General features: G+C 35.2%; 1 protein-coding gene across 4 annotated transcripts in view; it reads left to right on the top strand.

The window, feature by feature from the left end:
- Vcl (vinculin) overlaps positions 1-27,142 on the top strand; it is a 103,628-nt gene that overhangs the window by 20,613 nt on the left and 55,873 nt on the right. For all 4 annotated transcript variants that reach the window (XM_047553712.1, XM_047553713.1, XM_047553714.1 and 1 more), the window contains exon 2: positions 13,849-13,919. In XM_047553712.1, the coding sequence (XP_047409668.1) occupies positions 13,849-13,919 (71 nt within the window). The remainder of the gene's footprint in view (positions 1-13,848; positions 13,920-27,142) is intronic.

Genomic DNA, 27,142 nt, shown 5'->3' on the forward strand with positions numbered 1-27,142 from the left:
TACAACTCCGGAAGTGTATTTAGTAGAGGCACCATAAAAGTCTCTTTTCTACGAGTATTTTAATTGGTTAATAGGTAGTTCTGCTGTTTGACACATGTATTGTAAAACAGAACTTCCAGTCTGGCGCCTGTGAGAAATTGTTTGTAGTTTGAGTGCTACATTTTTTTTTTTTTTACAAAGAAGTATCGAAATGTTGCTTGTGGCTCTGATTTAATGGGTCAGGGTGTTTATTATGGCTTGGAGCCAAATTCAATTATTATATTGTAAAAGAGTCTGAGTAATCTTGAATTAGCAAGCAGGATGACTCCCAGCGTTAATAAAGACATTTAAAGACTATTGCCACTGGGTTAGTATCTCAAATTTTGACAATGCCTGTAATTAAAAATTTAACGACAAAAAAATTAAAGGCTACATTGTTGCTCAATCCTGGTTTAATTTTAAAAGCTTGTTGACATCAGGTGGATTCAGTTATTTTTTCCTGGTTAAGGACGCCTAACTGATTTTGTGGAAACTTTCTAGCCTCTGGGAAGTAAAACCAGGACAGTTGTATATCATTTGGTCAGACTGCATTCTGATCCTGCATCCTTTTTGTCCAATGAGAACTTGAAGTTTTCTTGTCCTTCTTGCCATCTGATAGCTTTGTAGAATTACAGCAAAAACATTGGACATCATTGAATCTCATTCCCTTATTTAAAAAAGATAGTATAGTGAGAGACTTTAATTAACTGGGGCTTCTCCCAGTCTAGAATTAGAACATGGGTTTGCTGTGGTGAAGACCTCTGAGTGATTTTTAGGCCTATGATTCTTTTCTGTAGAATGGGATAGCAAATGGTAGCTATCTCCTGAAGTTGTTACAAAGTTTGAATGAGATAATAAAGTGTTCCTGACTTGTAGCATGTACTCAATTAAAATTTTTAAAAAATTAAGGAGAAAAATGAAATCAAGTAAGTACTGGTAAGGGCAGAAAAAAGAAAAAGGGACTTATGTTTATTTGGCACCTGTCATCTGCCAGGCCCTGTTCCAGGTGATTTACATGTGTATTACATCCTTTAGCCCTGAGGGATCTTACTTTTTCCATTTTACTAGGACAGAGACTGAGGCTCAAAGAGATCGTTACTTAGCCAAGAACATAGAACCTAGTAATAACAGAGTGAGATGAGATTGAGACTTCCTCATTCCAAAGCCCCAACTCTTTTTTCCCATTATTCTTTACCTTCCAGATGGGGAAGAGGAGTTTTCCTAACATGAAAATGGGTTGCTTTTCAAAAGTTCATTTATAAATTGGTTGTTTGGAGTTATTTTTCCATAGAGACAATGTTATAAATGGTTGGGTACATGTCCAGGTTTATCTACAAAAGCTACAATGTAATTGCATTTCTGCACTTTTGTAACTAAAACTTTTTTTTTGGTGGTGGTGCTGGGGATTGAACCCAGGGCCTTGTTCATGGGAGGCAAGCACTCTACCAACTGAGCTATATTCCCAGCCCAAAACTTTTTTTTAAAAGCATGTTTGCAATTCTAGCTATTAAAACAATAGGGGGAAAATACAACAAAAAATAAGAATACATTTAAAGTTTTGTGGAATAATTCTTTGAAAAAAGCAGATTTGGTTTGAGAGCAGTGAAGAAGATTTACACTGTTTTGATTCTGGTGGAACTTCTGGGATTCTTTAATGGTCTAGACAGTTGTAGCATATTCATACCTAATATTTCCCTTTCTTTTTAATCACACATGAGATAGGACCAGTGGTAGTGTCAGCGTAATTGCTCTTGGCAATATTTAGCTTTCCTTTTTTTCTTGCTTTTATCAGTTTTTCTAATGGCACATGGCAGCCTGCCTAGCTGGTCATCTTAATACAGTCATAAGAGTATTAGAATTTGTAGGTATATTGAAAATATAATGAAAATAAAATAGTGATGATTTTCCTGAGCTAATTGTTTAGGAATTAGAAAGAATGGAGATGTTTAAAAAAAAAAAAAAATGTGTGGGCAGATATGAAGTTGACTATGTTAAATGTTAACTTACTTTGCTAATTGTCTTTATCATTTCACTTATTTCAGTAGACACTTATTTTCTGAGCAGTTATTTTGTGCCAGTCACTGTATATCATGGTTATGAGGGAAAAAAAAAAAATTCTCAGATCTGAAGTCACAAATTCCCTAAAGAATCAGCTCTCTATCTGAAGCATTTGCAAAGATTATATTTAGCTCATCCAATGATTTTTTTTCTCCCTATCAATACTTATAAATGTGCAATGGTTATTTAGTTATAACTAGTGGGAATAATACTGAATTCTCATTTAAGTGTTTGTTCCAATAACTAAGAAAGTCGGAAATAACTACAGGAGATTAGGAGTGAAAAACATCCTTTTATGTTCCCATTATAACTGCTTAATTTCCTGTCAGTGAAGGCAGGACTAAAGGGTGGGAGTTGGGGGATATTTATGTTATGTATCATTTGCTTATATATGTTTGAAACCGGTATGGAAATTGGTTTAAATAGGTTTAACTCACTTTAAAGAGGATTTGATATGTTACTACATGAGTATGGGAATGTTAGTCAATATCTTGCTTGCAAGTTAGGAGTGTGCTTGAAACACAGGAAATGGAGCCAAGAAGCCTGGATTCAAATTCAAATTCAGTAACTCTCAGAGAAATAATTTCTCTGAGTCTCATTTCTAAAAATGAAGAAAATAAAATAAAATAAAACTGAAGACTATGAAGTAGATTGCCACATTCTTTTTCATTCAACGGTTCTCAGTCTGAAATGAAAGGAACTCCTCTTGTGTTTCTTTGAGGGAGTTTGGGAGAGAGTGGGCAGTGATGGGACATTCTCTGGGCTGATGACTTGCTTTCCTATTTATTTATTGGCTCTCCAGAAGGCAAGCATAAGTGGTTGTAAAGTCTGCAGAAAAATCTTGAGTTGAGGGAGAGAATGAAGTATTTTAGACTAGAAGCCTTTTCACAGTACCTTCTTAAATAGGGATCTGGTAAGCAAGTCTGCTCTGCTAACATTTATCTAGCTTTAATTGATACACTCAATCTCAGTGTTCAGTTAAAATAAACAGCTGCTGCAGAGTCGGCTCAACTTTAACTCTAGGAAAACAACATGGCATCAAATCAGCTTGTTGACATTAGAACTTGCCACCAACGTGGTTCATCTGTTGAAACCATGTGATTGTGTTCTCATCGATGTACATACAGATTAACTTTTTGGAATTGGTCAAAATTTGAATCTTCAGGCACTGGTGGTTTCTCATCACTTTATAAATTGTTATTTACCAAGAATATTATTGATAGATTTTAGAATCTTTTCTGTATTTTTCTGATTATGAAGGCAATGCATATTTTTAAAAAATTAATCTGTAAAGTACAGAGAGGGATTAAAAAGAAAATAAATATTCTCTGCATGATTTTTCCCGTATTGTTTCAGTCATTGTTTTCTGCGTGGATATATATATGGAGGAGAGTGGGGTATTTCGTCATTAGTGAAATAACTGAGGCTAAGTAAAATTTCACTTACCATTCATGATATTGGGGAGCTTGGTTAATGCATTGTGCTGATTAACATTGATTCGTTTTGGACTGGGGATATTGCTCAGTGGTAGAGCACTTGCTTAGCATGCATGGCACGTGAGGCCCTGGGTTTAATCCCCAGTAAACACACACACACACACACACAAAATCAATAAATACATGCATACATACATACATACATACATACATAAAGCCTTTTTATTCAGCAGGCTGAGGTAAGAGGATAGTAAATTTGAGGTCAGCTCTGACAACTTAGTGAGACCCTGTCTCAAAGTGGGAGGGAAGAAAACAAGGTGTGGGGGGTGCTGCTGCTGGGGATGCAGCTCTGTGGTAGAGTGCCTCTGGGTTCAATCTCTGGTACCTATTGCAGAGGGGTAAGATGAGAAAGGTTGAATTTTATTTGTTGAATGAGGTGGCACAAACTCCCATGCCAAATAGGCAATGAGTGAATCAAGACTCGGGGAAGTAGCATGGACTGTAGTAAATTTAAAAATGTAGGCTCTAGCTGAAGACATTACTATCTCCAGCTAATTGCTTTCATTTGGAGATACTTGAGCCTAATGTTATCAGATCTTCCTAATTTTCAAGGAAGTCAAGAAATTTTGATTTCCTTTTAATGTGAAACTTCTGTGCAGGTCAAACAAAATAGGGTCTGGGTGTTATACTTGGTCTACATATTCCCCTTTGTTACTTCTGACATAAATACTTCACAGTTTTGCATAGAAAATTTTATTAGATAAAATGTTTTAGGGAGGAATTGGAGAAAGGAGTTTCTGAACTGAAAAATTTCACTGTCTAGACATTGAGAGGGTTGCTTGTATGGAAATGGCAAACCTAGATAGGGGGATCAGGTGATGAAGTAGATGAGTGAAATGAGCTGGATGTTAAGGGAATGAGTGGTACAGGGATTATATTTCCATAAGGAATATTTGAATTCCAGCAATTATTTTTTCTTGCTGCAATGCAGATCCAGTGTGGCCTGGTCTTCTGATATTTCAAGAAATGCCAGGAACTGGGATCCCTGTGAAATAACTTGATTTAAAAAAACAGTCTGGACCAAACAAAAACCATCCCTGTCCTAAATTCTGTTCAAAGGACATATAATTTGCAGCTCCTGACCTTTATTACTGTTTCCTAAGAATGCCCTACAAATTCTAATTTCATCATAGATTAATATTTACTGGCAAAGAATTCTTGGTCAAATGAATTTGGAAAATGGTGGATTAAACAAAATTAAACAGATTTCCTTACAGATCCTTAAATGTGCTAATGTGCCTTATAAATTCTCCAGTAGATATGCCCATCACCCAGAGTTACATTTCTATCTCCAGTCTTTTCCCCCATTACCCCTTTTATTTGTGGTAGAGGTGATCTTCCTGTTGAAGATGAGTCTCTCTGACCATTCTCCAAATTATGCTCCTACAAACTCTCCATGGTCCTTCTTCAGAACCAATCTCTGGTTTCTTACCTCTTTTCCTTTAATCTATCAATATGCTTGGTTTTTCTTCTGTTAAAGTAAGCATAATTCCTTATACCAGACACAAAAATGAATCCAAAATGGAACAGAGACCTAAATATAAGAGTTAAAAAAAGAAGCTTCTTAGAATAAAATGTAAGCGTAAGTCTTTATGACTTTGGGTTAGGCAAAACCTTCTTAAGTCTTATATCAGAAACATAAGCAAAAACAGAAAAAGCCAGATAAATTGGTCTTCATAAAAATTAAGAACTTCTCTGCTACAAGTGCCACCATCAATAAAATGTAATGTGTATCTAAAAAAAAAAAACAAATAAAATATTAAAAATAAAAGAAAGAAAATGTAAAGACAACCCACAACCTGGAAATATATTTTCAGAAACAGATAAATCATTTAAAATATAGGCAAAGAATTTAAATAGACATTTTTTCCAAAGAAGATGTACAGGTGATCAATAAGCACATTTAAAAGTGCCCAACACCATTAGCTATCAATAATATGCAAATAAAGACCATTCACTATAGTGGCTATAATAAAAAAGACAGATAATAGCAAGTGTTGCTGAGTATGTAGAAAGATTGGAACTCACATGCATTTACTGATGGGAATGTTAAATAGTGCAGCCTTTTTGGAAAATAGTCTAGCATTTCCTTGTTAAACATAGAACCATCACATCCATATGCATTAGTTCTTTGTTGTTATAATGAAATATGTGAGGCAGACAACTTATGAAGAAAAAGAGGCTTATTAGCTCACAGTTTCGGAGGCTGAAAGTTCAAGATCGGATGTCTCATTGGGGTCCAGGTTCTGGTGAGGACCTCAAGCAGAACGAGGTTAGTATGTCAGGGAGCAAAAGATCACATGTCAGTATAGAAAGGCAGAGAGAGAGAGAGAGAGAGAGAGAGAGAGAGAGAGAGAGAGAGAGAGAGAGAGATATGGAGGGAGGTGGGGAGGGAGGGAGAGAGGGGGACCTTAGTCAGGCTCAGGCTTTTATAGCAACATGCTCTGTAAAGAACTCACACTTGGAGACTGATCTCTTCTGAGGGCAATGCCTCCAATGATCCAAGGACTACCAGGAGGTCCCACCTCTTAAAGATTCCATACCATTGAGGTTGGGGGTGTAGCTGAGTGGTAGAGCACCTGCTTAGTATTCCTGAAGCCCTAGGTTCACACCAGCACCAAAACTAGATTTCTGTGCCATCTTCCATGATCATAATGGGGAGCAAGGTTCTGACACATGAAACATTCCAGGAGCAAAGCACATCCAAACAATAGCATCATATGACCCACCAATTCAATACCTGGGTATATAACCAAGAGAAATGGAAACATGTCTATATAAAACCTTATACACTAAGTGCAGCATATTCATAAGAACAAGAAAGTGAAAACCACTTAGATGTCTATGGACTGATGAACAGAGAGGCAAAATGTAGCATAACCTTACAATGGAATTTATTTGGCAATAAAAAGAAATGAAGTATTGATGGTTGCTACAACATGAAAGAAGCCAGTCACTAAAGAGCAAATATTGTTCGATTCCATTTATATCATATGTCCAGAATAGGCAAATCAATAGCGACAGATAGTGAATTAATGATTGCCTTATATTGGTGGAGGTGGAGAAGGTTTGAGGATAACTGAGGGGCATGGTGATGCTGATGGTTACTGGGTTTCTTTTGGGGGTGGTGAAAATGTTCAAAAATTGATTGTGGTGGTTGCATACCTATGCATATACTAAAAACTATTAACCTCTTTCTGGCAGTTGACTATTGACTGTTCTTGAAACTCCTACTTGGATTTTGTGACATAACTATACTCTTCCTCCTACACCCATCTCAAACATTTCCTTCTTAGTTCTTATCACCAGCTTTTTTTTTTTTTTTTTTTTTTTTTTTTTCCTGTCCCTGGGAACTGGTAATTTAACTCTCACACATTCTAGGAAGTACTCTTCCAATTAAAAATCCTCCCAGCCTTTTAATTCTTTTTAGTTTTAATTTGAGACAGGGTTGCTGAATAGTCTGACTAGCCTACAACTTGCAATATTCCTGCTTTAGCCTTCTGAGTAGCCAAGATTACAGGGGTGTCTGGCTACCAGCTTGTTCTTTAACGAGTTGCTTATCTATTTTTGTTTGTTTGTTTGCTTTGTTGTTGGGTTGTGATTTCATTTATTGTTCTTGACTTTTAGAACCACCTGATTTTTGCTTTCAAATCCATTTCTCTAGTCAGGGAAGTGAATTGAGGAACCATCAACTCAGTTATTTATTGGACATCTTCATTGGAACATCCTGGTGTCAGTTTCTTTTCTTCCATATTTGACTTTGTTCTTGTATAACCTATTGACCCAATCACTTGAGTGAGGAACCAGGGAGTCAACCTAGATTTCTCTTTCACCTTCCATATGGAGTACGTATCATGTAAATGCATCTCTTTATCTGTCTCAATCTCTATCCATATTGCTGCAGCTTTAGTTCATCTTTATCTTTTGCTAAGACTCCAAACTCCATGAGATCAGGGGCCATATGTGTTTTATTCACTATTAATTGTAATTTGTATGTTATATAAATTCTTTGTTGGTTGAGTAAATGAACTAGATTAACTTGTCTTTCTAGTTTTCTTCACTCTGGTCCATTCTTGCTGCTGAATTTTTCTGTTTGAAATTCAAACCTAATAGTATCCTTTGCTGAGACACATTAAATAATTTCACATTTCTTAGCAGATAAATTCTAAGTGCACTGCATTGCATACAGTGTGACCCCTTTCTGCTTCTCCAGCTTCATTTCATCTCCATACCTCCTCTCCACCAGTACCCTGTGTTCTTGCCATGTTTATCTATGTTCCTTAAACTGGCCATGCTTTCATATATATAGCTCCACTCACTCGAAAGCCCTCCTTTTGACATCAAATCCCATTTCTCCTGGAGAATTCTCATTCAGCCTCCCTAGAGTTTCTTTTCTTCTGTGAAACCTCATATACCTCACTGATAAAGGTCTGAAACTTGGGTATAATTCATTTAGAGCATACAATTACTTTTTAAGCATTGTCAGTGAAAGGCAAGAACAGTATCATTCACTCTTATATCTGCATCCCATAGTGAAGACACAATACCTAACACACAGAGAAGTATTCAGCAAGTACTTGATTAAATGAATGAGTTGGAAATCAGAGTGGATTAGAGAGTGCCAGATATTCTGGACATTTGGCCTCTTAAACACCTGACTCTGGCTGACCATCTGCGAATCATATAAAAAAGGATATCAGCAAAGGAGTAGATGAATTGCAAATCCATCACTACTATAGGAAAACAATATTGATGGTAGGTCATATCCACTATTATCTTTGAATGGCCTGTGCCTGGTAATAGACACAGCTGCTGTGAAAATGATCCTTTAGTGTAATGGATTGATCAGCCTAAGACTAATGCCATAAGATGTACCCAAGGTAAGTACAGGTGAATAGGTGCACATTCCCATGTCCGATTACAATCAATTGATCATAATTAATTGGCCTTATAGATTGTCATATTGTAAAGGTTTACATTTTAATTATATGTATTCTCTTGATTAAATTTGTCAAGAACCTGTTGTTTAAAAACATTATGAAATCTCCCTACTGCCTTTTAATATAATTTCTAATAGTTACCATTTACACTGTACAGATTCGTAACAGAAGTCCTCCTTACCGCGTTTTGTCTTAGTGTTTTCTTAAATCTGGTCTAGCTAAGAAAGCATCTACGTCAACATATTTTTTAGTCCAGGTAGTAACCTGAACCAGTGGGGCTATTTTTTTTTTCCTGGAAAGAAACCAAATTTCTGAATCAAAATGAGTAGATTGTGATGGAAGGAGAAAAAATAACAACAGCAGAAGACAAAAGCCCTTTTACATAGTTTTGAACTAAAGTCACACGTTGAACAAAAGATATTTAAATTAACTGTTGAACAAAGTAAGAACTCTTCAAAAGAAACAGGGCTCCCTGCCAAGTCCCCTGAAAATGCCCCTAGGCCTCTTTCTCATTTTCTACCATTATTTCAGTTTATATGTCTAAGATGTTTTATTTCTTATCTCATTCTCTTCCTACCACCTAGTGGACACCACTGTTGGCACTTAGTGCCTATTCTTTGGGTTGAATAGAATCAGGCCTTAAGAGTTAGTCTATTCTCTGCAGAAGAAACTAAAAGAAATAATTTTGTCTGTGAATAGAAACAACAAATCTGAATTCTCTGCAGTGAAATGAAATTTAAAAGTAATTAGATTATTCTGAAAGGGTTATTTTTAAATGGAAAACTTGTTCAGAACTTAGACTATAACTCAGACTTATTTGTTGTTCTTTCCCTGCATTTTTAAACTCTTTAACCTATTGGTCTTTTTCAGAAGAATAAAATTTAAGGCAAAAAATCTCAAGCATTAACTTTAGTAGAATCCATAATTGTAAAATCTAACAAAATGCATAGGAATCAAGAGCTTTTAAATTTTGTAATTATTTATTTTTAATATTTTGTTTTAGTTGTAGGTGAACACAATACCTTTATTTTATTTTTATGTGTTGCTGAGGATTGAACCCAGTGCCTCACGCATTTTAGGCAAGTGCTCTACCACAACCCCAGCCCTAAATTTTGTACTTATTAATCATTTATTTTATTTTGTGGTGCACGGAATCAGAACTCAGGACCTTGTGCCTGCTAATCAAGTGTTGTACCATTGGTCCTCCGTATTAATCATTTTATACATTGCTTTGTTCCAACAAGAATTTTGAGATAAGTAAATGGAAACTTAAAGTAGAAAAGACAAGTTTAAACGTCTCTTTCCTTTTTACAGAGCTAAAGGGTGGTTTGGCCAACCCACAATGGATAAGAAGACACCTAGAGAGATCACAAAGTAGTAGGAGAAATATTTGAGTAATTACATGATTTACTTGAAATTACATAGTTGTTTATTAGCTAAACTAGAATAAGAAACCACAATACCAAATTCCAGTATGTATGAACATTTGGCTTTATAGACCAGGTATTTTTGCTACACAGGTTTTGAGACAGATTAGTTAAGATTTTTACTGATCTGTTTGCTTGTGAAGCTGGGAATCTTATACTTCACCATTACAAGCTGACCTGAAGGAATAACATTTACCCACAAGCCATGCCAGTTAACAGAGCATTTTGTGAATTAACCCCTTTCTTGTTTGTTCTACTTTATTTTTATTTGGGAAATATGGGTGCTATAGAAACTTTCCATTTTGAGGATGTGGGGAGAGAGGTGGAAAATATATTTCCTGACATCTCTTGATCGATGACTTCAAAACTGCCTGATTTTCCTAGATAGGCTTTGCCATTTGTTCAGAAATTAGGAGGTACCTTTCTGGTATATCTTTAGGAACTGGCTTCTTCAGAAGTTATTGATGTGATTTCAGCAATAGAACACTGATTTGTCAAGATTCAGAAGAGAGTATGACAATCCTTTAATAAATGGGCAGGTCAAGGAAACATAATTCTCTATGCAGTCACTTAATATACAGAGCCTTTCTCTGGCACACTGAACTTTCCTTTCTAGCCTCATTTCCTTTGCTGAAGCCACTCCAGCCTGTTTAGTAAACCATGTACTCAAACACATCTGACTTAACCCTTGTCTTTGCTATTCTTTCTGATAGGATTGTCTGTCTGATCCTTTTCTTCACCCAGCAACTTCTACCTTTGCAGGACTAGCTCCTTTTGTGAAGATACCATACAGCAAAGGCATAAAAGAAGGCTGGTAAAGCAACTGTGAAGAATGAATTAGAAGAAGGAAGAGTCTAGAGAAAAGAATACCAACTTTGTAGATAGTGAAGGTTCCATGGATCTGAGCTGTTCAAATGATAACCGCATGTAGCAATTTAGATAAAAGCGAAAATTCAGTTCATCATTTGCACTAGCCATGTGGCTAATGGCCATTGTACTGGGCAATAGAGATTAAATAGAACCATTTCCATTCTAAAAGAAAGTTCTATTGGACAGGACCACCAAAAATCAATTCCCAAAGTGAAAATGACATTCATTCTTCATAGTTATGTTTTATGTGTTGTACCTCAAAAACTGGGCCATTCATCATACCTAACCTAATTCTAGACTGAGTGTTTTCAGAATTAGAATGACTCTGAATATTATCACTACAAGTATAAATGCAGCTTAGAATAACAAAATCGAATTTAGTGTCCGTCATTTAAATACTTAAAAGTAGCTTCTAAATAAGTAGCACTTGAGCATACTTTTATTATCTTCTTCTCTTTCCCTACCTACTCCTCTCCTTGCAAAAGAGGCATAAAGTAATTAAATATAGTTCCTTTTTTACTTATTTATACTGGGGACAGTATTTGCTATTTGAAAAATTATTTTAATGGTTTTGCCTGGTGTGATCATGATTGTTTATCTAATGATAAATCTTTGCCATATATCAACCTTCCCTTATTGCTGCTTTTTTTTTTTTTTGGTACTGGGGATTGAACCCAGGGGTGATTAACCACTGAGCCACATACTCAGCCCTTTTAAAATATTTTTTTTAGAGACAGGGTCTTGCTAAATTGCTTAGGGGTTCACTAAGTTGCTGAGGCTGACTTTGAACTCTTGATCCTCCTGCCTCAGCCTCCTGAGTCACTGGGATTACAGGTGTGCACCACCGTACCTGCCTCAGTGTTGCTGCTTTTGATGACATTTCATTTAATTGACCTAGAAGTCATTTTTAATTTTCTTCATCTTAGTCTACTCCATATCCTCTAACCTGTCCAGTCCAAAAACAAGTTGTAATAATGGTTCTTTCTCCTAAAAGATATAATTCTATTCTTGTTTTCCTTTTCCATTTTCACGTCTTGTTTTAAGTCACCCTATCTCTCCCCTGGATGATTGCAGTATCCTTCTAATTGCCCCCTTAGGTAAGTTCTCCATGTAACAGGCAAAACCATCTTTTAAAAGCAAAATCAGATCATATCAATTTCTTATTTAGGACTCCTTTTGCTGTTGTACTGAGAAAGGATTTCAGAACCTCATCCTGGGCTGAAAGGCTCCTTGTGACCTGGCTCTTGCCTTCTTACCTGATCTCATCACCACATGGCACTTCCCTTCTTTCCTAGGCTTCTCTGGCCTCCTTCAGATTTCCTAAGTGTGCCCCATCTTTCCTGCCACAGGACCTTTTTCTTGCTGCTTCCTCTGAAGTGCTGTCTCTCAGCTCTTGCATGAATGATTTCTTCTTAGCTTCAGTCTCAGCTCTGATGTTATTTCTTTAGGGAAGATTGCTTTGTTTACTCTTTCTAAAGTAGACTCCCTCTATTTCTACCCCTTACTCTGTGACATCACCCTTACCATTATCTGGAATTTTATTATTTTTTACTCATGTACTCTGTCTACCCCTACTAGAATATAAGTTCCACCAGGGCAGGCAACCTGTTTTTATTTTCTGCTCTATCCCCAGTCTCTAGAACAGTGCCTGGCACTTGTAGTTTTGCTCAATAAATGTTTCTTCTTAAAGGAGATTTAAGAAGAACTCATCTCTCTTCCCTCCCTATTCTCTGTGTCTCTCGTCTCCCTGCCGCACATGAAAAGAAGCTCCATGTATCTTATATGTGAGTATCTGTCTAGGCTTTTCTTTTTTTTTTAAAGAAACATTAAAAAAAATTTTTTTTTAAAGTTGCCAGTGGATCTTTTATTTATTTATATGTGGTGCTGAGTATCGAACCCAGGGCCTCACACATGCGAGGCAAGCACTCTACCACTGAGCCACAACTCCAGCCACAAGGCTTTTCATACTTAATATGAATCAGTGACTTCTAGGCTGAACTTCATCTTTTTACTTCATGAAATGGTGACCCACAGTTTTTTGAATGGTTTGTTTCAGCTGGAAAATATAGTGAACAGTACATCTGGAAATATTCTGTCATGCTTGATCTGAGAAACTGTAGAGAACCAGCTGCTGATTTGAAAGGCTTTTATTGTGATACAGATAGTCTATTGTCTACAGAAGTACTGGCTATTACACAGTAGTGTGTGTGTTGCTTTTTCTGAGCTATTAGCTTGAGAGAAAAAACTTGTATTCACTAATTTATGCATGACTTGTATTCCCTAAGAATGGTTTATTGTGTTGTTCTATTTAGCTGATTTATTGTGCATTTAGGAATTTTTCTTACTCCATTTTTTTTCTTCTTTGGACTCAAAAGTTAAGTGGCTAAATGGGATTGAGATACTTTCCAATCTTCATTTAAAAAATTTCACAGGAGTAACCAAAAATTTTTTTCACAGGTTTCTGCATTCAAATGTCATTTAAATTTGTGATTTAGCATTCCTGGGTAATTCAACAAAATGGGTAAATTTCATCATTTACTATGTTAGAGTTTACTTCTTGTGGAGTACTTTATAATCATGACATAATGGAAGAGAAATTGATATCCAAACCCCTCATAGGAGTTATCTTGAAGAAAGGGAGGAGGTGTATCATTTGTGATATAATATATACACATATATAATCTGATTAATGTGACTTTTAATATTTTGATAATTTTTGATTTCATGTTTGTGGTGCTGGGAGTGAATACATTTAAAAAACTTTACCATTACTATTTTGAAAATTCATGGAAAATGACAGATAATTATTTAACTTTCAACTAGGAAATAATTATACCAAAATAGCTTAGAGAACACTTTAATATAACTCTTTAAATTAAAAAATTATATTACCACATTTTTAAAAATTGAGAACTAGGCAATGCAAATCCAAATTTACTCAAAACTTCCTAAGCATTAATACAACTACTGTTAACATTTTGTTTTCTATTCTTTCAGTGTTATATACATGTGTGAATTATGAACCTTTCTGTCTTGTAGGTTGGAAAAGAGACTGTTCAAACCACTGAGGATCAGATACTGAAGAGAGATATGCCACCAGCATTTATTAAGTGAGTAATTAAAATATTTTGTTGCCTGACAGAATAATTTTGTTAGAAAAAGTAACTGATTCCAGGAATAACTTTTAAAAAAATACACAGTTTATGTTTACAATTGAAATGTCAAGTTTGTCTTTGAACACTTCTTTTTTCTACTATGTTCATTTTAGTAATTGGTGTTAGGTACTTTTAGTCAAGTCCTCAAAGTGAAGACTGATGAAAGAGACCCCCCGACCCACAAAAAAAGAGTAGAACTCCTAGAAGACAAGACTATTAAATAAATTTAGTAAAGCAATTCACCTCCAAGGATTAGAATAAACACTTAAAAAAGAGAGAGGAAATCCAAATGGCCAAAAATACTTAAAAGGGTGATCTATCTAATTAGCTACGGAGGAAGTGCAAATAAATTCCTGAGTTAAAAAGTCTGATAATGTCAGTTATTGATAAGGTCGTGGAACAATCAGTTGGACCTCTGTTGGTTGGGAATATAAATTGGTATGAACACTTTGGTATTAGTAAAGAAGAAGATAGGCATCTCCATTTGTAGGTATGTTCTCTGGAGATATGCATGCATATGCACACTAGAATTCATATAAAAATATTTATATCTTTTGTCAAGATGACCTCACTGATCTATCTATAGGAGAATGAATTAAAACAATCATGGTACAGTCATAAATTGGAATATTAATAGTATTAATAAAAAAGAGTTTTTTACTTTAAAATATCTGAAGAATTAAAATTTTTTGTTTTTAAAAAGCAGCGAATGAATCTTACAAAATTTCGAAGGACATTCTGTCATGTATAACTAATTAGAACAAATAAAAAAAATTTAAAAAAAATTGAAGGAAATTAGTGATAGATAAATAGGCCATTTATTTAAAGTTCAAAAATATGCAGAAATAAACTGTGGTTAGGGATGCCTATTTATATGGTAGAAAGATAAAGGTGAGTAAGGAAATAATGGTCACCAAAGTCAGGGTAGTGGTATCTCTGAGACGTGAAGAGGTTAATACTCAGGGAGAGGCATACAGGGACTTCTAATGTTAATAATGTTAATAATAATTTCTTTTTTGCGAGTGGTGTTGGTGGTAGTGGGGATTGAACTCAGGTGCACTCAATCACTGAGTCACATCCGCAGTCCATTTTGTATTTTATTTAGAGACAGGGTCTTACTGAGTTGCTTAGTGCCTTACCTGTGTTGAGACTGGCTTTGAACTTTGGATCCTCCTGCCTCAGCCTCCCGAGCTGATAGGATTACAGGCATGTGCCACCACACCCGACAGTGTTCTATTTCTTAAGTGATGAGTTTACAGAGGTGGTTGTTTTATAATTACTCTTCATATTATAGTTTTATGTAATTTTCTGTATGTAGGTTATATATCACAATTTTAAATAAAACTAAAATGTTCTTATTTTTTATCTTCCTTGTGTTTTGAATAGATGCAAAAATTTTAGTCATTGATGTCTTAGTTCTATCTTGAGTGGGTATTTCTGTGGAACTGTTTCTTTTAATTCATGTGTCAGGGAATAAGGTACTGGCAACATCTGTTTTGTAGATTTTATTCTGTGCGTCTTTTTCTTCCTTCATTGGACTTAATGACTTCCAATGTTTCCTCCAGCTCAAGCCTACTTTATCTGCCATTCCATCACCATGATAATATTAAGGTGAATAGTATGGTGTTTGTTAAACATATAATTAAACTTGCATTTTCCTTACACTAATAACAGTTGTAGATTATTCCAGGTTGCTACTAACCCTCTAGAAGGTACAGAGCATGATGAGATGGTGAAGAGAAAGTTTCAGTATCAGGTAGTTAGTTGCACTAGATAACCTTCCAAAAAGTTTCTTTCAATACAGATAATCATTAAAATGATTTTGGATACTGAAAAAAAAAAGTATTATTTTTTTCTTTTTGTGGTACTGGGGATTGAGTTCAGGGGCACTTTATCGCTGAGCTACATCCTCAGCCCTTTTCTTAATTTTTATTTTGAGACAGAATCTTGCTAAATTGCCCACACTGGCTCTGAACTTGGGATCCTCCTTCCTCAGCCTCTCTAGTAGCTGGAATTACAGATGCAGGCTACCATGGCTGTTCTTATTTTGTTATTACAAAGAGTTCAGATGTTTAAAGAAAAAAAAAAAAGAAAAATATCTTACTCTTTTATTAATACTGATATCCTAGTCTGTAAATATAATTTGGTAAATGGATTTTTGTCAGGAAACTCATTTCTGCTCATTCTTAGAGACATATCCTTGAAATATGCTATGTATTCTCATAGGCTTCTTTGGAGACTTAGACAAATTAAAGAGGAGTATGCCCTTGTTGTGATTAAGTCTTCAAAGGAGTAGGTAAGTATAAAATGAAACAAAATTTTATTTGCTCACCCTTGGTGGCAACTCGGGCACCAACCCCTTACTCTGGTAATTGGTAATTTAAAGGAAAGATTATGCATTCATTCTTCCTTTCCTGTATAAATTTTATTTCAGAGTAGCCCAGTAGCCCTAGTTGATAAAGAGAATTCTAGCCAATAAATGTGGAAGGAAGATAGGATTATAAAGTCATTGTATAACTTTTCTTGATACAATTTGTTTAGGTAAAGATATTGAATGGATGAAACCATTCGGAGGTTTGAACCTCTATTGTTCCGTGGGAGAAAATCTTTGGTCCCATGGGCAATCTGGGAAAAATAGTGTATTATAAACAACTGAAAAATTTTCTGAGCTGTTTACTTAAAAAGTATATAACTTAATATGCCACACTTTGACATGTTACTTGAAAACAGTGTAGAGTACAAGCAACAATATAGTTGTGGTAATCAAACAGATTTGGAGGCAAATAACTATTGTATAGTTTAAAACATGATGGTTCTTTATGTTTTTCTTGCTTTTCGTAGAATGCAAATGAAGCAGAAAACAGTAGATAACTTGACTTGTAGGGGGGAGGGGACAGAGAGGGAAACAGATGGAAACAATTAATGACATCTTTGGAACTATTGAGTAGGACATTCTTTTGGACTGTTTGCTGGATGTTTAGATGTTTCCAGGGCATGGCTGACCTAAGCTTCCTCTGTAGTTTTTCTTTTACAAGGATTTCTAAATAGTGACTGCTTAGGCAACAGTAACAAAGAAAATCAGTTTTAGATATTTTTTGTTAAATCAGTTTCTTCCTAGAATGTTAGGATGTTAGGGCTACAGAGAACAGATAAATAGATTTATCTTATAGATAAATTTATACCTAAACTATCTGATACATATTTAAAGATTTCTCAGAGAAGGATATGACATTTTTGGAATAGGGTTCTCAAAATCAAATCATAGACTATTTGTATGACTGGAAATTAAGTGCATTTTGGAAAATGAGTTAATATCAGTTAAAAATAATTGAGCATAGCTAATCCAGAAATCCCAAATCCAAAACACTCTGAATTCTGAAACATTTCTGATCCTGAGCATTTTGAGTACAGGATATTCAACCTGAATTTGAATGGTAATTTTCTGTGAGGGATTTACAATGCTCAAAAGATACCTTATTGTAAAAGAAAACCATTTTAATAAAGAACAAGATTTATACTGTCACTGAAAGGCTTTTTGTTGGGTGGAGCAGAAGTTATTTTATCTCCAACTGCACAGGCAGATAAAGTGCACAGTTTACTAACTTTACCCAAGATTGCAAATAATAGCCACGGTGTTGCACAAGAGGTATACTGTTGCATGATGATTGTCATAGAAACTGCTCTGATCGCCATAAATTTCAGGAGTGCAGCAGCCACGCTGTACTATTGAAATATTAATTAGGCTCACCCCAAGAGAAGTCATTTGTTCCTTAGAGTTCCTTTGTCAGCAGGATAGTCACCCCTGTACTCCATGTTTGCATTTGTATCATCCTTATCAGTTGTCATTGTTATCATCATCATCCTCCAGCTACAGCAGTAATTAATATTTATGTATAATTAATTGATCAATGGACTAGACACACTGGTTAATTATTTACTGCTTTCTATTTGTCTACCTTGGTAAATTCTATATAGAATAGCAAGTCTTACCAGTATATAATGAAAGATCACTTATGAGATCTGTTACAAGTAATTTATTAACAGTAATAAAGAACTAAAGTTTACTAGTGCTTTACTTTAAAAAGTATATTGAGCATGTTCAGAGTCACATGTTTAATAATATCCCTCTCATTCCTGCTTACTTTTTTTCCTTTTTAAATTCTCATTGAAGTATAGTATATTCTCTTACTTTTTATTATGCTTTCTTTAGTGGAAGAGAAATTAGTGGAATTATAGTTATTTTGGTTGGGAATTGTACCCAGTCCCAGAAACATATATAGGAGTATATGGGGCATGTCATATACGTGAATTTTATTTTTCTGTGTATCATGGAGACACAAAGGTGGAAACTGCTGCTGCAGAGGAATTTTTTTAAACAAATTTTAAGTTTCAAATTAAAAGCTGTAATACAGACTGACTTAATAGGAATGCAGAGAAAAAGAGCTATCATTAGAGGTAAGAATGATAAAAAAAAAGTCTTATGTAGGAAGTGGGATTCAGGAGAACAGAGAACGTGGAAGGGAAAATGGGTGCAATGAATGGCATGAGCAAGTCATGGTGGACTGTGAAGACTAGTCATGGTGGGGTGCTAGGAAAGAAGCTTAGAAAGGTAGATTGTGCCAACTGATGAAGGTCCTTGAAAGCTTGGTATAGCTATTTAGAATTGGGCAGTAGAAAAGCCTTGCATTTTGTGAGCTGTTGAATGACAACATGTAAGGGGTTTTACAGGAAAATTCATAGCCAAATACATAATGAATAGTAGGTTCTAGTGCTGTATTGAAGGAAAATGTTATATGTCAAACCTACCAGATTCATTTTCTGTCAGTGTGGATTTGCTTCTAATTGAATCCTTTTAAGTGGGAAATATTTATGGCAATTTTATTTGCCTTTGAAAAATTACCTATGCAGTATTCAATGGAATTTCATCTTTATTTCTGCAGTGGAGCAGCAATGAATAATGAAGGCAGTTCTTGGACCCTGGCCAAGATTATTCAGCATCTGAATATATCAAAAGGCGGTGTTCTTATGATATAAACTCCTTGAAAAGGGCATAGTGTGTGTTGCCTGTTGGCAGGCAAATGACAGTTTTATTTAGAACTCTAAAGTATTGTCACATTCTGCCTCAGTGCTGTTTTGAACAGTCTGCTTGAAATCATCAAAACTTGGATTGATTTACCAGCTTGGATTATTTTTGAAACATTGAAATGTGTAGGCCTCGTGAATAAAATAATGTTCCAAAAATACTACATGAAAAGGTAACATTGCTACATGATTGCCATTAATCATGTTTCCTAGGAAATTACCTTTTTTTAATCCTTAAACTTCAGTTAAGCACAACAATGGCATATACTTATAAAATTTTACCATAATTTGTATTAATGTAAAAAGAGAAAAAATTTTAAATGATTAAAACATGCTTGTACTTAATTTTGATCTTTTAGACCTGAAGTAATAGTGCCACATTTTTAGCTCACCAGCACTTATATTTAGCTTTTTCTTTACTTTGATCTTGAGCACTCAAACGAATTGTGATGTAATTTGTATTTTTAAACGTTTGTGGGTGGAAGTGCACCAAATTTTTTTTTTAGAATTAACTTTTTAATCATATCACTCACTAGTCTCTGTCAGGAGCTAATGTGTGTTTCTAATGTTTTGGTTAACTTGTTTTCTGTGATCCTTTCCATTGTTATTATATGAGAAGATTTTTGTCTATTGGTGTGGATGATCAAGTGTCTGCAAGGTAATCATTCACATCTGCCAGCTGTCCTGTTGCATTTTTGACCTAGGGCAAGCAAGCACTCCAGCTTTAAATAGTTCACCTTTGGACTTGCCACATTAAATGTAGTCGAGCATTACTGTTTTGCACAGATTTTCTCAAATGAAATGATCTGTGAAGTTTTGAATCTTTTTGATAAGAACCAAGTCATTCTCTTAGTTTGCAGAAGAGTTCTGAACAGCTTGACAGAGATTGAATCTTTGGTTTACTTTGTATATTATCCATGATTAAGAAATAAGCATTTAATGGGCTGGGGTTGTGACTCAGTGGTAGAGGTCTTACCTAGCATGTGTGAGGCACTGGGTTTGATTCTCAGCACTGCATATAAACAAATAAAATAAAGGTTCATTGACAACTAAAATTTGTTTTTAAAAAAGAAATACACATATAAAACTATAAACATGTAATACTTCAGTTTCCATTGTCTGCAGAGTAATCAAAATCATATAAGTGAAAAGAATTCAAGGTGCCAGGGGAACTCATATTTATCACACACCTATTATTGAACCAAGTAGATATGTTTTCATTTTCTTATGTATTGCTAAAAATACCAATTTCAAGACTGAAGTTTGACAAATTTTAACACATTCAATGTCAGTCAGCTAGATAAGTGGCAGGATAAGCGTCTTCATTGGTGGTCTCGTGGCTTCCAAATTTATATTCCTTCTGCCACCTGATCTTCCAGAGAATTTATAGTCCATCCCTCACCATCCAGGCAGAACTTTGTATCAGTTTAGAGGAGATATTAATCGAGGCTTTCACTCAGTATTCCCAAAGAAGGAATAGCACAAATGTAATTTGCGATGTGCCTCATTGTCTTACAAACTAGAAAGAAGTTGAAGTAATAAAATTTTAAAAATTCAAAGAATCATGGAGATTTTTAATCAACTGCTTTACTTTTAGATGAATTGTGCCTCAGCTGTACCTTATAGAAGCACTTATTTTTGCTGCGATTGCTTATTTTTGTTAAATGCCTTTTCTGTAGCTATTGATATGGGCACACAATTTTTTATCCTTTTCTGTTAAGATGGTCTTTGGTCTTGTACATAAGTGAATTTCCTGATAGTGAATTATCCTTGTAGTTCTAGTATAATTCTATTTGGTTGTGAATTTTTGAAAACTACAGTGCTGAATTCATTTTGTTAACATTTTAAAAGGATTTTGCTTCTTTGTTTATGAGAGAACTTGATCTATGATTTCCTTTTCTTGTTCAGTTTTGCTCTCAAGGTTATTTTAGCTTCATAAAATAAAATCTTTTCCTAGTCTTTGAAGCAGTTTATATACGATAAAGATTATCTGCTCTTGAAAGTTTGGCATAACTTGTACTTAAAACTCCATGAGTCTTGGCGTGGGGTTGTGGCTCAGTGATAGAGCACTTGCCTAGCACATGTGAGGCACTGGGTTTGATCCTCAGCACCACATAAAAATAAATAAAAGTATTGTGTCCGTCTACAACTAAAAAAATTTTAAATAAACAGACAAAAAAACCCCAAACCTCTATGAGTCTCTTGTCTTTTGGAAGAAGATACTTGATTATTCATGTAGTTTCTTTTTATTATTTAATTCAGATTCTTAATAGAGTGTGTTGTTATTTTTGATAATATGATAGTTTTCTAAAAAATTATCTATTTCATCTAAACTCCACAGTTTATTAGTAAAACATTCATAGTTTTCTATTATTATCATTTTTCTCTCTCTTGTTTATCTAGTTTTTTAAATACATTTAGTTGCAGATGGACACAATACCTTTATTTATTTATTTATTTTTATTTATTTTTATGTGGTGCTGAGGAGCAAACCCAATGCCTCACATGCAAGCACTCTCCCACTGAGCCCTGTATTTCTAGTTTTATCACAATTTTTGTTCAGTATCATTTACTTCTATCTTTTGTCTTTTAGTGTACTTTTTTTTTTTTTTCCCCTTTTTGGGGTGCTGGAGATCTTAACTCAGTGCCTCATGCATTCTAGGCAAGCACTCTACTACTGAGCCACATCCCCAGACCTTTTGTCTTTTTTTCTTTTTGTTCATGATCGAGATTTACCTGTTTCATTAGTCTTTTCCTCTCAAAGATTTATTTTATTCAACTCTTCTTTCATATTTATTGTCTACCTTTTTTTAAAAGTGTTGTTGGAATTGAACTGAGGACCTCTACTTTCCAGAGTTTCTAATTATAATAATTTTATTTTCAATACTTTAGACTTTATGTTTAATTTTTCATATACATGTAATATATATCTATATATATACATTATTTTAAAATTTTTGTAGTGTTAGGGATTGAACCCAGTGGCACACCACTGAACGACATTCCCAGATCTTTTTATCATTTATTTATTTAATTAAAAAATTTTTTTGTAGTTTTAGATGCACAGCATGCCTTTATCTTATTTATTTATTTTTAGGTGGTACTAAGCATCAAACTCAGTGCCTCACATGTGATAGGAAGGTGCTCTGCCACTGAACTACGACCTTAACCCCTTTTTATTTTTTGAGACAAGGGTCTCACTAAATTGCCCAGGCTGACCTCAAACTTGTGATTCTCCTGAGTAGATGAGATTACATTCATGCACCACCATATATAGCACTCTTATTTTTAAACGTATTTAAGTTTCTTAATTTTACTGTTAAGTCCTACTACAAGTTAGGCTATAGCTACAGATACTTTGTAGTTCATTTTTAAGTATTTTGTAATTTTGATTGTGAATTCCCCTTTAACCAGGAGTGAATCTTAAAGTTTCAAAACTCTTTTCACTATCTTTTTGTTATATTTCTAATTCAATTTCATGTGTCTAAAAGATAGGATTGTTTAAGATATCAATTATTGGAAATTATTTTGTGACATGGTAAATGGTTACTTTTGGTGAGTGTACTATGAACTCTTCAAAAGAAAGTATATTCTCTTTTGCTTGGGTATAGGGTCCTATTTATATTGATTAGATCAACATATAAATATTACTGATCAAAATTTTTATAGCTTTAATACTTTTGTATGAACTATCAGTTTATGATTAAGATATGTTGCTGACTGGGGTTGTAGTTCAGTGGTAGAGTGCTTTCCTAGCTTGTGTGTGAGGCACTGGCTTTGATTCTCAGCACTACATATAAATAAATAAATAAAGGTCCATCAACAACTAAAACAATACTTTAAAAATAAGATGTTAAAATCGCCTATACTAATTGCAGATTTGTCAGTTTTTCTCTTAATTGTCAGTGTTAGCTTCATAATTCAAAGTAATATTACTAGCTGATTATAAATTGGTGATTCTCCTGGGTTTCAAATTCTGGGAATGATTTGTCTATTACCCTTTGACTGTTGAGGGCTGGGGAGATAGCTCAGTTGGTAGAGTGCTTACCTTGCAAGCACAAGGCCTTGGGTTCAATCCCCAGCACACAACAGTGTGCATGTTGGCTTGCATGTCCAGACTTTGTTCCTTTTTTTTTTTTTTTTAATCCACATGCTCATTCTTGACAGTTTCCTTCAAAAGTGAAAATATCCTCTTGTTCCTATTCCATTTCATTTTGTATTTAGAAATCCAGGTCTCTAACTTACGCATTACATTCTGCTATAGGACAGTGATTTTTTTTTTTTTTTAGCATAATGATCTTTGATGATAGTAGTTAGATTTTTAATTATTAGTTAAGAATAGGAAGATAACATGAGTTTAGTAATACTTAAAATAATTTTTGATTTTATTCATCACAATAACAACTTATATTTGAAAACTACTAGTATCCGCTGTGTGCTTGATCTGTTTTTTCCATAACATTGGCATGATATGGAGAACTTTAGGAACCCACAGACCTCTAAGCAGCAGGCTCAGGGTCTCTTCTCCTTGACCTGATGCCAGATTTCAAAAAGCAAGTGAAGGAAAGAGTGAAAGAATAGGAGTAGTATTTCAAGATTTTAAGGAGTCTAAAGTTGTGACTCTTAAAATTGTCTTTCACATTATCTACTTACCAAGACTGGAGATGCATTCAATTTGAGCTGGAACACTTGAAACCCTTCAACTCCAAAATGCTGCTTTTGTTTAATTATCTATCTTTCTTTGTGGGGTGGTGGGGGTGGATACTGGGGATTGAGCCCAGGGGTGCTTAACCACAAAGCCACATCGTCAGCCCTTTTTATTTTGAAATAGGTTCTCCCCAAGTTTCTTAGGGCCCTGCTAAGTTGCTGAGGCTGGCTTTGAACTTGGCGATCCTCCTGCCTCAGCCTGCTGAGCTGCTGGGATTATAGGCTTGTGCCTCTGTACCCGGCTATTTATTTCTTGACTTGGACAGAATCTTATTATGTTTGAAGATGAAGTCAAAACTGGCTTCAAGCCCTGCTAATTTCATCTGAAATAGTTTAGTGAGCCTCTGTGTGTGTGTGTGTGTGTGTGTATGTATGTTTTAGTTTTGTTATCTCAATGTACATGTTCTATCAAAGAAGGGCTTGGTGTTGCCTTTTAAGGGTTTTGATTATTTTCAATGAGTCATTGTAGTTTTTTTAAAAATTTATTTTCCTCTCAGCTTTATTGAGATACAATTGACAAATGGTAACTATATATATTTAAGGTGTATTATTGTGTTTCTAATTTTCATTTTAAGTGTATACATGCAATGTTTGTAATATCTCTGACCTTGATAAGAATGAGAAGTCCACTTGGCACTGTGAAGAGAGTAGGGACAGGGAAAGGAGTACTTCATGGTTGAGGTCTGTAAGATCTTTAAGTTTAGGAGCACAAGGTTGGAACAGCTTGTTTTGGTATTATCAGGCAGTGTACAGTTGGGTGAGTTGGTCCTGTGCACTTGCTACTTGAACTAGATTAAAATATGTCATTGTACTCTGTGTTCCTGACTGCCTCCTAAAAACTATGCCTGTGGCCTTCACTCAGGTTACTAGATGACTAATGGCTGAGGATCCTTGACCTTTCTCAAAATATCAACTCCATGAGCAAAGCATATTAGCTATTACTGTGATGTCACAGAACAAGTCTATATCTGCTGTTTTAAAGAAAAACTTGTGCCAAATGGCCAGTGTATAAAGGAAAACTTTAATTTTTATGCATCTCTCTGAGTCCCAATCTTCAGGTTTTATTTCTTAAAAGTCATGTGCATATACACAAAACGTTTTGAGGAGTGAGTGAATTGATTTTAGAGGCAGAACTTGCTATTTAAGGGATACTAGAATGGCCAAACCAATTGATAATGCCTGAAATCTTACTGGAGCTCATTCCTCAGATTAACAATTTAAATCTTATACCTAGTGAAGGGAGAATTCCTTCAGCCTTAACAGTTATTTTTCCTTATCTGACTGGTAGGAAAGCAGAAGGAGTATGAATGTCTGCCTCCCTTCTCCCAATCCCTGGTTCTCACTCAATCTTTATACTATGAAGGCCCTGGACTTTAATATTAACTTCAAATGAGGCCATGAATGTAGTCACAGGGGAAAAAAGGGAATCTTAAAAGATTATCATGCAATAATAAGATTGTTAATCAGGCAATTAAAATTGTTAAATGTAAGACTTAAATATTCTACCACTTTTTTGACTCTCAGCATTTCTTCATTCTTAAATATGATGGGCTCCTCAAACTTGGAAATGATCAGAGCCTTTTATAATCTTTGAGAGATCCTGCCTAGATGGAAAGAGAAATTTTCAACAAGGTTTAACAAGAGGAGCAAGACTAACCGACAGTCAGTTTTGCTTGCTTAATAATTGTGCCAGGGCCTGACTTGTTGGAACTGGCAACAAGGGGAGGTTCTGGGTGCCATGGCCGGAGTGGAGAAGGCCTTACTGATCAGCTGATTGCATTCTCTAAGTTCTTTTTACCTGTTTCCTTCTCCTTTCTTCTTTGTCGATAGTGCTTTGTATGGCAGATATGTTTGTGGTCTATTTTGATGTCCATGGAATCACATTTTCAGGATCTACTCCATAGCACCTCGTCTTCAGCGTACAGAATGATAATATTTAAAACCAAGTTTCTGTATTGTCTAAGATCAATTTGTGTTTTCATTAAAACAGTGAATTTAATATAGGATGAGTTGCTTCTATCCTTCTCTGACGCATTTTGTTTTTCTGGGGAAGGGTGAAAGCTTAACTTGTTGAAAGCTTTAGAGAGCATTTTTTTTAGTTTTAAATTATGGACCAGTATATGTCTAAAGAACCTATCATACTATCTTCTGTATGTTATTTTTTCTAACATTTTCTCTCATTTCCATGGCTAAACCGGTGAGCTAGCATATGATGATTGATTTTTACAGAATCCAATTGAGCTTGTGTGGCTTCAGGGTGAGTGTGCTACCTGATCTTTGTGATGGTAGACTGTCCTCTGTAGTTGAACTAGCTCATTGCTGTGCATGTTATTTTTCACAAAAAGGGCTCTGTGTGTGTAGGTATGTGTGTGGGGGGGTGTTAGAGGAGATATACGTACTGGAAAAAGAACTCAGAGATATGGAAATGACCATCCTTTTTATGTATAGTGCCAAGTTTGTGAAGTCAAAAGCAGTGTCTTTACTTTCTCCATCAATTTTCTAATAGCTCAGATAAAAATGACCACTCCTACCTTTATGCCCTCAATTTTTGCTGGACATACTTATAAATACTAATATATACTTGTCTGCATATCTTTCTCCTCCTACCAAGGTGGTTGCTCCTTAAAGGTAGGGGTATTTTTTTTTTTTTTAAATCTTCCTATTTCTAGGAATCATATAGTAGGTAATAGGTCCTCAATAAATTAGATGAATAAGTAGAATGTATATGAAAGAATTCAATAAAAGGAATTTAAGATTAGTACCTCACTTTTTCTGAGCATAGTTTGAGAAAGAACCTTTAAAAAAGACTTGTGGATTATTTTATTCTGGTCGGGTAGAGGTGGGGACAGTGTTTAATCTTGCCTGCTCTAGGTTTTAGGTTTCTGCCTTTGAATTTGGCCACTATGGGGGTAAAGGGTTTACAACCAGCCATAGACTTTTTCCAGTTGTAGATGAAGACTGGAAAAGGATATCCCTGGAGTTCCTACCTCCACTTCTGGGGCCTCTTCCCCACAGAAACTCCTGGGCTCTGATGGAACAGGGGGAGAGGTCCATCACCCACCCTCACCTGTAACCCCTGTAAGATGTGTAGCTAATTGGAGGTGTCCATGACCTTGGCTCCTTTCTACATGGTAGACAGGAAGGAAAGTGAAATAGGGGAAATACTGCCTTTTCCGGGGGCTAAATTCAAGTGATTTCCATAGTCCCAGCCTCCCTCCCACTCTATCTCTAAGCAGCGTATACCAAGGAACAGGGAGATGGCCAGAGCAGTTGTGGATGGACCTTCCTGACTGTGGCTACCATTTGCTGCCTTCTATCCTGATCAGCCTGCCCGCCCCACCTTCTACACAATCAACACATATATTAACAATGTCAAGAAGAAAAGAAAA

This window comes from Sciurus carolinensis, chromosome 5 (genome assembly GCF_902686445.1).
Source record: "Sciurus carolinensis chromosome 5, mSciCar1.2, whole genome shotgun sequence".
Classification (NCBI taxonomy): Eukaryota; Metazoa; Chordata; class Mammalia; order Rodentia; family Sciuridae; genus Sciurus; species Sciurus carolinensis.